Below are 15,305 nucleotides of genomic sequence, written 5' to 3' on the forward strand. Positions count from 1 at the left end.
TCCTTTCATTGAATATAAAGGAGAATAAATAAAACAAGTACTTTTATCTTTTTAAAAACAATGCATTTTAAATTTCTCTAGCTCCCTGTAGCAAAATATGAGTTTTCATTAAAAGTGGACTTAGCAACTTTTCACTCTAAACTAGCGAAGTATGCCTATACTAGCTTCGTCAAGCTCAAAAATACATTTAGTACATACCTAAAGACTAAGACATAGTTTGTAACTCAATCTACTTTTTTATGTATTTCTTTCTACAACAAAAACTACTGCTACATATTTATTTTACCTATAATTTACACCCGCATACAGAACTTCCGCTTATACCCTAGACAACTACTGCACATAATCCTCCAGTGGATGTTCGCGTGCTTTTAGCCGCACCCACAAACCGCCAGAAGCGCGCAATGTAATGCGGAATGTTGCCTTGAATGAGGTCTTGCCCGGTACCGGTAACAGCTGATAACTTCTTAATATGCGCGAAATGACTGTTTTCATTTCCATAATAGCAAAACGATTGCCAATGCAGTAACGCGGTCCGGCACTGAATGGTATATAGGCATAGGGATGACGTGCTTCATTGCGCTGCGGCGAGAAACGCTCCGGCTCGAATTTCTCAGGATCAGGATAAATGTGTGGCAGCCGGTGGGTGGCGTAGGGACAAATGAAAATATTGCTGCCCGCAGGCAATGTATACTTGCCCAGGCGTACTTCTTCGCCCAATTTGCGCGCCATCAACGGCACACTGGGACACAAGCGCAAAGCTTCTTTGATGCACATCTCCAGATAGCGCATGTCGCGTAAGTCATTCATATTGGGCGGCCGTTGATCGCCCATGAATATATCATTGATTTCGGCAATACATTTTTCCTGACATTCTGGGTTTTGCGCCAGCAAGAAAAGCGTAAAAGCCACAGCAGCACCAACTGAATCTTGTCCGGCCAACATAAAGGTGCAGGCTTCGTCGACAATATCATTCTCGGTGAAGTCGGCATTGTTGTCGGAGATTTCAATCATATAATCTAGCAGACACTTGCGCCCGTTGCCATTGCCATTGGCGCTTAGTTCCCGGCGATATTTGATCATTTTGCGCGTAAATTCATCGAGGCGTTTCTTTTGATCTAGCTCCTCTGAGGCGATTTTGGTAAACTTATAGACGCTCTCAAATAGTAGCCACGGCTGCACGAAGCGTTCACTGACAACAACTTTGCCCCTATAAAATGGGGAGAAAATGTTACAATTAGTAGCGTAACAACTAAAAGTCATCGCACTTTTTCACTTACTGTCTGAACGGCGACTGTTCCATATCCACTCGTTCGCCCTTTCGTTTTACTGGTACGCCCAAAACAGCCTCTGTACAAAGAAAAATAAGGTTAAATCAAAATTATATTAAACTCAAATTTGTTTCAAAAGGTATACCATTTAAAATATCCATAACACAATTATTAATAAATTTGGCGATATTAATCTCTTCACTGGCCGATGCATGCAGATTTTCAAAGAGCGCTTGCGAGGCATCTGCGAATGTGCCGATGAAGCGCTCCAAAATCGTTAGATGAAATAAAGGTTGTATAAACTTTCGATGCGCATTCCACTTTTCGCCACTACTAGTTATTAAACCGTTGCCCAGGAAGTTGTGCATCAATTTGTAGATGAACACCTTTTCCGTATGCTTCTTCGATGAGAGTATGACCTGTAAGTCATCTGGTTGGAGGACAACGAAGAAGGGAAAGAGTAGCACCCAAATGCGTATTAAAGGTCCATAGAGTCCAAAAGCTGTTGCCACGCGCTTAGCAAGCACTGCAAAGTATAACGATTGTGATTAAAAATTAAGCATAATTAATTTCAGAGAGTTTTACTGCCGTTTCACACGCTCCGGTTTTCAGTTGATCGACAGCCGGATTGTCTGCTCAAAGTTTATGTGGATCTTTACCACATGCCGGCACCCGGTTTCATATATATATTTTTTCGGTAAACCGGGTACCGATTAATCAGCCACCTGAAGGTGCGAAACGGAATTTACCGCGGATGTGACTTACTGTCTTTCTCCTTTATGATCAAACAATTTCCCAGTATAGGCAATGCTACCGGGCCGGATAGTTTCAGTGAGAGCAGCACCGTTTTAATGTAGTCCCAGAGGGCGTACAAAGATAGCGAGATGACGAGTAGAGTGGCAAAACTCCATAATTCTGAATGAGAAACATGTTCGAACTGGAAAAAGAGGAATGAAGGTTTTTAAATTATTTCAGTATGCAAAAGTGGTATTCAAATTTAGAAGCTTATCGATACCTTAATTCATAAAGGCCCTAATAAACAGTTTTTTTTCGAGACTGCGTTTTTCACAGAATTTGTAAGGATGTATTAAAATATACCTTCGGTATAAATTTAAAACTGTTAGTACCAAAAATAACGGAGCTGAATGCCACTTTTTAAAAAGCCCTACCTGTTTTTGATACTCTTTGAATAAATAAAAATAATTGTTGGTTGGTGCCTTTGGAAATTAAGGAAATTATTCTCAAAATGGTTAATTTTCCGAAATACGTGAGTGCGAAGAGCTTGAAATGCTGGCCGACAGGAAGAATGCCCGAAAATTTTACCAGAGAGTTAGGTGACTTACGGAAGGTTTCAAGACCAGGGCGTACTCCTGCAGGAACCACAATGGCGAACTAGTTACCGATGTTCAGAGTGTACTTAAATTTGGCGCAATACCCCGAAATAGTTGGGCCACTTACCAAACAGTTGCCAAATTTTTAAACTGTTTTGGTTTTCTAAGCTTAAATCATCCGAGGTGATAGTTGGAAAATATATATATATATTTTTTTTTAACTAGATTAGAGGCGTTCTCAAATTGGTCTAGCTCACTTAAATCTAAATATTTTTTTGAAATAGTTTTTTGGCAGAGGTTTCAAAAGTTTATAGATTTTATGATTTCGATTGAGAAACATTACCGATTTTTTTTTTTGTATGGAGAGTGATGCATCCTAGTGAGCATATAGATGTACATTCTCATTTTCAAAAATACGTGGATTAGTAAAATTTTCGAGGACACTTGCCATTACTTTAATGTTATTTTTTTTGTCTATAGCTAATTTGGCTATATATTTGGCAAAAGTGTGATCGCCAAAATATTATTATTATAGCTAGAAAGAAGACTTAAAAAAACTTCCAGTTGTCTGTCAGCTAATACATAAATATGTATGTATTTACATAAATTTATTGGGCATGTTTCCTTTTATGTTTAGTTTTACCAATGTATGGTAGGTACGGCAAACAAAAGATGTTATGCAAAAACAAATAAATCGTTAGATACATACATATGTACACACATGTGTAAATGTTGCGTATACGACTAGGTCGAAAACATAGATAACGATAAACTAGAAAATGAATCACAGCATTGCTTGTAGGGATTCATAAGCGATGAATGTTTTAAATTCGATTAGAAGAGAAGGTATTTTCCTGCAGTCGGTTTATGAGATATTCCCGCAAATAGTTTTATGAATAAATCGCCTAACTAACAACAAAGCTGGCGTCAACTAAAAAATTAGTAAGTTTAAGATAAACAGAAAAGTAGTTAGATATACATATATATGTGTGTACGCAAGTACATATTTATATCAAAACAGTTAAATTAACACAACCAAATATGTTTCGGTCAGTGACAGTAGGTGAAGAAAAGTGAATTGGAATACTTACTTAGTTACAATAATTGCTGAAAGCGTGTTGTAAATAAGTTTGGACTTTTCGTAATGAAAACAAATTGTTTACAGAAGTATATAATAGTTGTACTGCATACATACATCTGTACTTATATAAATATATTACGAATGTATGTATGCACATTAGGATGGGCTGAAAATCCAATTTGTTAGAATTCTTATTGTTAATAGCAAGCGTCTTAAAGTAAAAAACCGCGTAACAGACATTTTTTGACAAAAATTTAAACGCGATTGCTTTTTAAAAGGGAGAACCATTTTGAAATAAGAGTGTTATTACTCTCTACTAAATAATTTATGTAACTTCACATACGCGGTTTTATACTTCAAACGACGATATGTATATGTATTTAGCATGTATAAGCGTGTAGTTCGTAAAATGATACTAGAAACTTAAGAAGAATTCAACCATTGAGTAAGTGTAAATGAATTATTTTAACAAAAGCACACTCAAAGTGTGTGTGTGTGTGTGTGTGTGTGTGTGTGTGTGTGTGTGTGTGTGTGTGTGTGTGTGATAGCGAGGAAACAGTATTGCGGGTGTTTGCCCAATTCATTATGCCATTAAGAGTGTATTGACATGTGTACTCTTACTATTTATAATACCCACTTGCTATTGGTTTGTTGGGCGATTTTCTTAATACGCAGATGGGGGTATCTAGTAATCGATTTTATTTTGAATATGTGTTAGTAATTTTTCTATACATGAAAATACTCAACTATGTATCGTTTAGGTTTTTCAGCACGTGCGATGTTAATTATTTTTCTTCTAATCTTTTATTTATTTATTTTTATTTTTTTTAGGAAAACAGAGAGACTGGATAGTTCAATAGGACTTAAAAATGTTCGACTAACGTACTTTTTTATTGTCCAATACGTGCCAATAGTTGCCTCAACAATAGTAAACCCACTACATTTCGTTCATAAAGCCATTTGAAATTGTGTGTACGTGAAACAAAACATTCAAATGCATTTCGTTATTTTTGTTTACATTTGCTTATTTATTAGTACGAGTACCTGTTATTGACTCATCACCGCTTTGACATCTATGATTGACAATAACGATTTATAATGTTTTTATTTAAAATCGGCGTCAGGTAACGCGATTTGTTTGTTTTCTTACTAATTTTTGACGCGTGACATAAGAGTAATGTGTATGTGGAATATCAAGTACAGATTTTGAAGAATTTTGATCAAAAATACTTAAATAAATTGACTTACATAAGGCAATATAGTTGTTAGTAGCTTTTAGCAGACTATAATCAGAGCAGCCGCCCACCTACCTTGCCGACGCACAGTGTCCCAAATTTGCAAAGCTAGGGTACTTTCATAAAAATTTTTTGTTTGTCATTTTTCAATAAAATTTTGATTTAATATGCAAAAATATAGTCTACTTAAGCGTAAATACAACTTTGTTCGAAAAAATATATATATATATATATATATGGCTACATATAAGCATAGCTATATCCAAAATTCATAGTAAGCAAAAAGTGAAAAATTAAACCGGGCATGCAACAAAGATTGAGTACTTTTAAGGCCCAATAGCTTAATGATATAATTAAATTTGATAAACTGAAATCATAAATATGTGCAAAGCTTGATTCAGAAATTGGACCAAAAGTTGACAAAAGTTTTCCGAAAGAGATAGCGGTTTCTTACTACAAATGAAGATTGGCTCGAATTTCAAATACACTTATGACAAATTGTGTGTTCTAAGTTTGGTAAGCCGACCTTTTCTGCAAAAAGTTCAAATGAAGAAAGCTAATGAACTTTTGAGAGTTATCGAACAGGATGCACTTTTTTTGGTCAGTGGACTATCACTGGAAAATCAGTGTTGATTTATAAATTGCACTTGTTATGTGAAAAACCGCAAAAGCGGTCACCAAAAAAAAAAAAACAACATTAATAAAAATCAACGCGGTTTTTAACTGTTTAAAACTTGGACTTGTTTTATTAGAAATTGTCTAAAATTCAGATTAAAAAGTTCACAGTTATATTCAACAATTTTATTGCACTTGAGGCGGTTTTTGTAATGAAAAAATTTTGTGGAAAACAATAATTTACATTTGGTAGAAGTTATAGCTGGGTAAGGCTTCCTCAAGTGGGCACCGAATTTACCAGCACTAATATTTTTTAATGATATTCAGGCAGCGCCGAGTTTTGTAGTCGATCAGTACACTGTGTAATTTTTGTTGCAAAATTCCAAATAGTTTTTTTTAATCAACAATTGAAAATTTTTGCAGTCGGACACTTGCTTTCAAAGAAAAATAAGAATTTCCAAAACACTGCAACAATTTTCAATTGTTGATTAAAAAAAAAACTATTTGGAATTTTTATAGTAATTGAATTATGCTACTAAAGCAAATTGGACCACTGTGCGACGTCCCGCAATTCAGCAGCTTAACGGCAGCTACCTTTGCTTGGCCTGAAAAACAGGAGTATGTACAGTGATCTGGGAGCACATATTTAAGGTTGATCGCAAGGATTGACGAGAGCGGCGAAGTACTGCAAACCATATTGGTGCCAGTATAGACACGCACTGATCCATATAAGAGTTAAAAACAAAACATTTCTTTAAACACCTACACACATATGCACTGTTCCAATTGACAGGTCAAGTTTGTTTACAATGTTTTAGCGGTTTTATGCGGCATCTCATTTATGCTGACAGCTGATACAATACAAGTTGTAAAGATAAATTGGAAAAAGCTGACGAAAAGGTGGCATACTAAAAGCATTAAAATTTGTTGGTATATAGGTGAACAAATGCTTCGCAAGGCGTATTATTGCATAATAAGCAATAATTAGTACATACTCCAATACATATGTAAGTTTGTGTGTATGCTCATAAAAATATCAGTGTTGCCGTTTTTGGGCCTTTATTGCTAAATTTGAAAGCTTCTTTCGCTCGAAGGTTAGTGACACTCTTCAACAAAAAGTGAGTGGGCTATACACCTGCCTACTCAAAGTGTTTCTAATAAATCTAATAAAAAAGCTCGAAATTTTAAATATATATTCGATTAAACATACAAAAAGGCCTGCACTTACTGAGATAAAACTGTGACAAAACATTGGTTGGGATGCACATTTAAGATGTATATTTAGAATTTCAATAACCACGTCCAGCTTTCATCGCACTAATTAGAAAAAAAATATCGGACAATATCAACGTCTACCTTTATAAGGGCAATTTTGAGAAATACAAAAACAAACTATACATTGGGGTGATCAAAAAAAAATTATATATATAGCCTGAATTTTAATGTTACTTTGAGCTCTTTTAGCAATCTCGAAATGTTTTTTTTTTTAACTCAATATAAAAAATATGGGTACATTTTTTCCGGTATAACACGATCCTTGGGGTGGTAGCATTAAAATTCCGACTTTTCCTTATTTTTGTACTACGGTACATTTTATGAATTCGCGCGCATTCCAAATTAATATTTTTACTTAAGGGCCATCGAAATTTTTTCATTATATAAGAAACGCATCACGCATTTTTGTCGAGTGTCTTAAGAAATTGTTTCAAAGGCCCAGCTTTATGCACAAGGTGCAATATATTTTAATCTTTTGAGACCAGAAATTGTTCAACGATATTCTGCCATTTCAAAAATAAGGCCTCGCACTTCTGAACATAAAACAATTTTGTACCATAGGACGTCTCTTTTTTTGTACTTGACGTCAATAAGTTTTTTTTTCTTTTAATCGAGACGCGAATAGTTCTGAAGATATATTTTTAAATAATTCTAGTTCCCTTATAAAATCATTAAACTCTTTTTTGGTGAAAGGTTTTGGCTTTATAGGCGATATTTCTTCGAAACAACTGCCACTGCTCACTTGATTGAAGATGGGACGAAATCTTGGAATATGTACTTCCTCTGAGTGTGGTCTGAAAGTGTCCTTTAGCCGATACTTAGTCTGGATAAATCTTCTTTTAAGTTGGCTTCTTGCATACTAGCACTGCCAGAGGTAGGTAACTGCCATCTAAGTGATTTTTATGTTATTTGTTTTTCGTTTTGCAGGGGCCCTGCTAACTTTACATGGCTTTTAGAACACTGACGCAAGTGTTCACAGAAAAGTTTACAAAGAATTTGGTGTATCCACGGCATGTATATACCCACAATTTTCATTTGATGTCACAAAATTAAACCCTTTTTACAAAATCTGTTATAGGTTATCGAAACTTTTTAATTGTCTATTCACCACAATTGTAACTAAATATATTTGGCTCATTAAGGCTGCATTTCACCAGATTTATTTAAGTGCAGATGATTTTAATTTTTGAATTTTTGGTTTCACCAATCAATTTTATTTTTTTTTCATTTTGATTTAAGTGGCCTGTGCTCTTCACTTACATAAAAATTTAAGTGAGAATTAAATAAAAATTGAAACGCAGCACAAGACAAATTCTAGGCCATGAAGACGTTATATTGAAATTAATTTGTTTATACGCACGTATAAATAAATATGCGTCAAAAATAAAGATGATGTTGAGACCCAAATTTATTATTTTTTTTTGTTTTAAATTGTTGACCTAAGTACATACATCCGAAATTACAACTTTAGTACATTATATTCGTATGTTCAAGTAATTGTTTGCTATTCAGTGCCAAAGAAGAAAGTGAACAAATGCTCCGGAGCCTCGGAGTAATTCCCTAATCGTTGATTCTCTTGACCTTAAATAGTTAATTGCCCGTCTACTCAGCTTTATGAGTTAGAAGAATACATGTATACAGTCTTGCATATCTATATACATATGTACGCATGTACTTACACGCAAAATGAGTTTTATTCCCGAAGTACTACGTTGGACTCTTGACAATAAGTAGATATGAAATAAATTTACAAATGTTTACTTATTTTGGCTTAAAGTATATTATTAAAACATACAATTATGTTTTTAAGTATACATTTGAAAATACATACATACATAGGTGCATACGTGATAGCTATAACGAAAAATGTTTATACTCACCAACCCATACGTATTAGCGCATAAAAGTATAAGGGTTACATTTTATTATCCGACCTATTTCGGTAATTTATTTTTACTAAAGTAATTTATTTACTATATTATGTATGTACATACAGTGACGAGCAAAACTGTAACATGGAGTAACACTTTTTATTTCAGCTGTCGCTATCTTTCCAAGTTCTAACGACATTCATACGGTTGTTGTATATTTTTATTGGTACATCTTTGCTTCCTATGTCATAACGATTTGAAGGCAATTCAACAACATTTACAAAACCAGCAGACAAAAATGTAANGCACATACATATGTTTGTGCACACATATTTTTAACTGAAAGTTTTTGTTCTACTCGTAATTAGCTCTCAGCGTGCCATCACTGATGTGCTTACTTGACTTGAGTTCTAAGCAACTTTTTGCATAATAAAATATTTCTATATACGAAGTCTATTTAAAAACACCCATTTATCAACGCTTTTAGTTATCAGCTAAATACACAACTTCTTGAGATTTTTGCACAAACATCAGGTCTTATTCGGGTGTGTTGGCGCATCAAGTATAGAAGTCAGTTATAAATGTTGGAGTTATTTTGAGGTTCAATAAAAAAATGAATAGAGTCTAAAGATTTCATCGTTTACATTTCTAGGATCTAGCCCAAATGCTTAAATGATTTGAAAGCATGTGATGGAAAAGTTCTTGTTAAAAATTCTAAAGAAAATATGTATTTTAGAATTGCAAATTAGGTACACATCGTTACCTTAATTCACGAAGACCGTAACCAGCAAATTTTCTATTTTACAGAAGAAGCAAAGAACATTATAAAAAGTAAATCAAAAACTGCTAATAGGCCTTTTTAAAAAGTGGAAATCTCCCCTATTTTTGAAACCAAGACTTTAAAATTTTTAGAGAACATGTAGTTTAATAATTGATCCTATTTTATGATTCGGTTTGGGATGCAGAAACTGTTATTTTCAAAACAGGCTAACAAAAAGAAGTTTCTGCATATTTATTGATCCAAATCTCTATATCCCTAAGTTATTCTACGAATTCGAGGTCTGTTAAAGCATAAACAGATGTCAGCGTTGATCTGGATCAACTCGTTAATTCAGAATTATCTCGGTCATTAACTGCAGTTGAGCCGTATTAAGTCCTAGAGTTAATTCCCAAACTTAAGTCGGATCAAGGGAATTTTCGATGACAACACTGACCAAAACTCAGAGAGTAATGCAGTCACTAATACTAATTCAAATAGGAATCCAATTTAAAATGAATACGAACTTATTTCGGTGACTGCATTATCGACGACAGGGTGGATGTCTATGCTAGTTTTGCAGTTTCTTTGTGTTCTATGCTAACTGAGCAAATAAAGCAACCGATTGCCTCATCCGCGGTAGCCGCGGTGGTGAGAGCTGCGTACTACAAGCCTGTAGGTCCCAGGTTCGATCCTCGGTTGGAGCGATTGCAACACAAATTTTGTTTTTATTATTTCTTTTATTTTTCTAAATTTGATTTGATTTATATATATATAATTGTTTTTTTATTTTATTTTCGTTTGTTTTATTTTATTTCAGATTTTTTATATTATTATTAGTTAATTTAAATTTTTAAGAGTTTAATTTTACTAAAAAAGTCAAAAAGAATTAACTAAAAACAACTTAAAAAAATGTAGAAGTTATAATTGAATCAATAAAAAAAATTAAATGAATATTCTACTGGCCGTGGGATTCGAACCTACGACGTCGCGGCTCGTTAATCCGCATTACTGCCGTCTGTCAAGGCACAATTTTGATCAGATCAATTGCGGCGTTAATCCGGATCAACGTTGCCGTCTGTCTATGCTTTTAGACTCCATCACGTCAGGTTCGAGGTCATTTGAAGGTTTTTCATTCAAGAAACCTGAAAATTCAGACCTTGGCATGACCTCTAGATGGCCTTGAAGAATCAAGGGACCCCCGTATTCGGATTCAGCGACAAAAATACAAAAAAAAAATTATTTTAATGGAATACATTTTTTGTCCTGTTTGACCCTCTGATGACCTCGAGACTGAAATTATGGAGGTTAACGGACCCCGCATTCGGATTCAACGAGTCTAAACTCGACCTTCAAATGACCTCGAATCTGACGTGATGGGGGCTAAGTCGAGATATTTCCAAAAATCGTATTTGTTGGCCTACTTGGTTCGTAAACGAATCTATTTAATTCTCTCTTTGTTTTTTCTTTGTTCTAAATATTTCTATGTCGCTGATTAAATATTTACCTTGCCGCATGTCATGTTTTTTTCCTTCCATAAAAAGCTGAAGGAAAATTTGAAAAAAAAATGTATGTATTGAGAGGGAGTAACAACACCAAAATACTTTCAAGGAGCAGCCGGGTATTTGTTAGTATATGTATATGGTTATATATATATATATTTTTTTAATATATACAGCAAATGTTGAAGGAAAATTTTGAAAGGACATTTTCAATATCTCTTCATCATTATCGACCGAAAAATTTTATTTAGTTTAATTCTACGGAATTTATTTTTATTTTTTTTTTATAACCGTATTAGTATTATATATTGCACTGATTTTTTTTTTAATTTTGTAATTAATTTAAAATTCCAAAGTCCTTTTTAAAAAACTTGACGTCAAAGAGAAACACTAAAAACGATGTTTTACTATTATAGGTCCTAGGCTGCGCGAATGGATATGTTGATTTTTTGTGGGTGTAAAATTGACCGACGCGAAGTTAACTTTTTTCTTACATTAAGGTATACCAACTGATTAAACCGAATGAAATGTATTTATTTTGTGTACATCGCAGTAATCGCAAAATAAGATGTACAGTATGGATTTATTTGTTTTGACAATGAGAACGTGCCTATTTACATTGTATGTAGATACCTATGTACATACGTATGCAGATGGATTTGTAATTGCAAAAACAACCGAATATAATCCTATTTGTATATAAATTAAATTCAGAAGAGATATAAAAAGCACATTTGAATAATTCGCCAGGCGTTAAATAAGTATGTATATGTACGCGTATGTATGTACATATGTATGTGTATCACTTTCTTATTGACTGTGTTAGGAACAATCCGAAAAAGCTGGAGTATATAAAAGATCATTCTGCATTCCCTGAAATTGAATAAAAATTGTATGTCAATTTCAAGTGTAAACAAAAATTAACCAGAACGTGATATTGGCTGTGGCAACGTCAGCGCCAATGACAATGGTAATGGCAATGATAATGAAACTGATCAGTGTCATGGGAATATGTATGTATGTATTTGCTGGACGAAAAAAAAAAAAAAAATATATACATATGTAAGTTAGAAAGAATTGTGTATGGTTGCTATTCGGTTATTCGCAGAATTATTCTTGTTCTTTCGTTATTATTATTTACTTAGATAGAAGTAGCGATTAGTTGTTAAGTTAATACATGGCAAATAATACCTTAAAAAACATATATGTATATTCTTCCGCAAAATTCTGAGCCTTCACACATTTTGCTACTTTCTGTATATTTTGACTTATGTGCAGCCCGACATCTTTTAGTAGATATTTGTTTACATACATACTCGTACATATGCATATCTACTTATGTCTAGGTACATATACATACATACATACATATGTGTGGCATTATTATTGCTGTATTTCTTTCGGTTAAGCGTCTTTCTTGCCTACATATAATCGCTGCTCCATTATTGGCATTTGCAATTGACACTTGAACACTAATAAAAATAAATTATTATTTAATAAAACATAACTAAGACGCTGAACTAAGTAACTGCCAACGAGTAGTAAATGCTGCATAACTTAGGCAACGTGATTTATGTAGTTATGAATTTGAACGTATGTACAAGTGTGTGCGAAATGACACATTTGCTTTTAACAAATGCTGAAACCCCATTAACAGTAATGCTGAGAACAAGCAACTAAAGTTTCCGAATTTTTCTCACAAAGAACGAAACGGGAACAAATTTTCTCTGAACTTTTCGCGAAGAATGGAAGCGAAAATAAAATTTTTCTCATAGCGTTCCATTTGCTTGAAATGTTGGAATATTAAAATTAAACAAAAAGAACTGAAAGATAATTGTGCAAATTAAGTAAACGAAAGACTTAAGACACGAACTTTGCTTGCACAGAAAATGAAAAAGTGTTCCATAAATGGACAGATAGTTCACCCTAATCAAAAACGATCCGGAAGTTGGAATAATCCAGCTTTTCGATGGCTTTCAATTAACAATCGTAGTTCTCGTCAATGTTATTATGGCTTATTAACATTTAATTTTTTAATATTTTTAATGAGCTTTGTACCATGATTATTTTATTAGGAAAAATGGAAAAAGCAACAAAGTCTAAGCGGTAGAAGTGGCCGGCTAGTAAATATATAATTTGAATGCCATCAGATAAGCACCGTTCATTCGAGTTTCAAATGTGAGCTGTCAAATTAAAATTAAGTTAAATGAATTATTTCATCATGAGGGTCTCATTGACAGGGGTTTTCGAAACTGCATTAAGGAGGGTTGCCACCTGTTTGAAAATTCGCATTGAAATATAATTTGGGGAATTAGGAAATGGAAGCATGTATCGCTATGGATGTCAAATAAAAAATATATAAGAAGGTTTTAGGTTTATAACGTTTAAAAGAGGGTTGCCACCTGTTTGAAAAGTCAAATTTTTTATTAAAATGTATATACCTAGACTAGTTAAAGGACATATTAGAATGTGAAGAGTGTTAAGAAACACAATTTTTGAAGTGTTTTAAGAGAGTTGCCTCCTTTTTAAAGTAAAACTTCTTTAGTGGCGGTGGGTTTGTTAGGAGAAAATTGGCAAATTCAAAGGAAATTGCACACGGAAACGCATGGGACGGAAATAAGTGCTCCTTAAATGTATGCAAATCGTACTAATTTAACAAAAACGTGCTAATAAAAGGTTAAAGAAAAAAACAGAAGGTGAGTACATACATAGATGAAGAAAAGGATAAAGGCAAAGATAAAAATAAAATCAAAACCAATGATGCGTGAAGATATAGGCTAAAATTTGGATCAAGGTAAATTTAAACACCTTACTTACACTTTACTTATATAAGGGCAAACTTGAAGGAGAATAGGTAGACGAAGAAAATAATAAACATAAAGGCAAAAACAAAGATTAATATAAAGACAAAGATAGTGTTTTAGACAGGTGGCAACCCTATTATAATTCTAAGTAAAAAAAAAATCGCTCTCCTGTCGATACTATTTCGATGCTATTTCGGAGATCACCTCATCTCCTCATCAGAGTCCTTTTTTGTAGATTTCAGCTCACTGAAACGATTTTTCATCCCAAGAGGCAGACGCCCCTCTCTTTCTTACTTTTAAGTGCTCAAAGCTTTTGTTCTCGTTTTGTTCTCTAGCAGAATATTTCACAGAGTTTTGTTCTTATTTGATCCTACTTGAAAACGTTTCCGAAAGTCCGATTTTTTTTTTTACGGAAACGCTCTCGAACCTTTTGTTCTCATTTCTTTCCCGTTCAAACTGCTCTCAATATTTTTGTTTCAGTTTGGGACTTTTTTGTGAACATATAGCCATTTCACATAGGTAGTGATTATATTTTAAGTCGGTTGCGCATTTTGCTTAAAACTTATTTGTGTAAGGGCTGTTTACAGCTCTCAAGAAAAATCACAAGAAATATTTTTCATTATTTCTGTTGCTTGAAAAAGTAGTTTGCTTTTGCTGCTTCAAACTGTTTAAAAAAAATTTTTATATGTACTAGAAAATCTCTTAAAAGATGAATTTAATTTCAATTGTTACCCAATTTCATTAGCGACACCAAAACCAAAATAACATAAAGTACGTACTCACATCATGCTGTTTATTGGGTTGCCTGTTTAAAGAATTTTATTTTCCAATTTTATTTGCAGACTGAATAAAAAATATAATCACATAACCAGATAACCCACTGTAAATTAATTCTTTTTTGTTTTAGTGAAATTAAATAAGCATTTGGCCAGTGGAAAATTAAAAATTTTAAAATAAAAATTTATTTTGTTCTAAGAAATTTAAAAGAAAAAATAAGGATCAAAAATTGCTCGAAAATATATATAAACATACAAAAAAAATAAAAATAACGATAAAAAATTTATGGAAAAATAAAAGCCAAAAATAATTATTATTCTTGATCGAAAAAATAAAAATCATAAAATAACGGTTACATTTGATCCGAAAAATAGGAATACAATTTTAACGGCTAAGTTATAATTTTTTTATAAAGATCATAACCATTATGGTCCCTTAAAAAATGTAAACCACAAAGTGGAGAAAAAACTGGGAAAAACATTCAAGAATTCACGTGAGCGCCAAGGAATCACTTCCTACATAACCTGATTGTGTTTTTTTTGTTTTAATAAGTACTTAAAAACATTTTTGACTTTTTAACCGACTTCCAAAAAAGGAGGAGGTTATCCGTTCGTCGGAATCTTTGTTTTTTTTTTTTTGACGTAGAATACGTCTTACCTTAAGGTATGGGGGCTATGTTCAAATGTTGTAGTTGTAATTTTTAGAGCTTCACAAAAACGCTTATTGCACGAGAACTAATAAAGCGATTTCAAAGAAAAGTGTGGCGTTTCAAAGATAAAATTCCAA

The 15,305-nt window shown here is 33.2% G+C and overlaps 1 protein-coding gene across 1 annotated transcript; it reads right to left on the minus strand.

Moving 5' to 3' along the window:
- Window positions 1-333: 333 nt before the first annotated feature.
- Window positions 334-10,958, minus strand: Cyp4aa1 (Probable cytochrome P450 4aa1). Its single transcript, XM_017628792.1, has 5 exons — window positions 10,944-10,958; window positions 2,037-2,208; window positions 1,417-1,797; window positions 1,281-1,350; window positions 334-1,210 (listed from the first exon to the last, which is right to left on the minus strand). Exons 1-5 carry the CDS (start codon window positions 10,956-10,958, stop codon window positions 334-336), a joined length of 1,515 nt encoding a protein of 504 aa, XP_017484281.1.
- Window positions 10,959-15,305: the final 4,347 nt, after the last annotated feature.

The sequence above is a fragment of the Rhagoletis zephyria genome, unplaced genomic scaffold (assembly GCF_001687245.7).
Source record: "Rhagoletis zephyria isolate East Lansing unplaced genomic scaffold, Rhagoletis_zephyria_1.1 Rzeph_scaffold_00078, whole genome shotgun sequence".
In the NCBI taxonomy this organism is placed as follows: Eukaryota; Metazoa; Arthropoda; class Insecta; order Diptera; family Tephritidae; genus Rhagoletis; species Rhagoletis zephyria.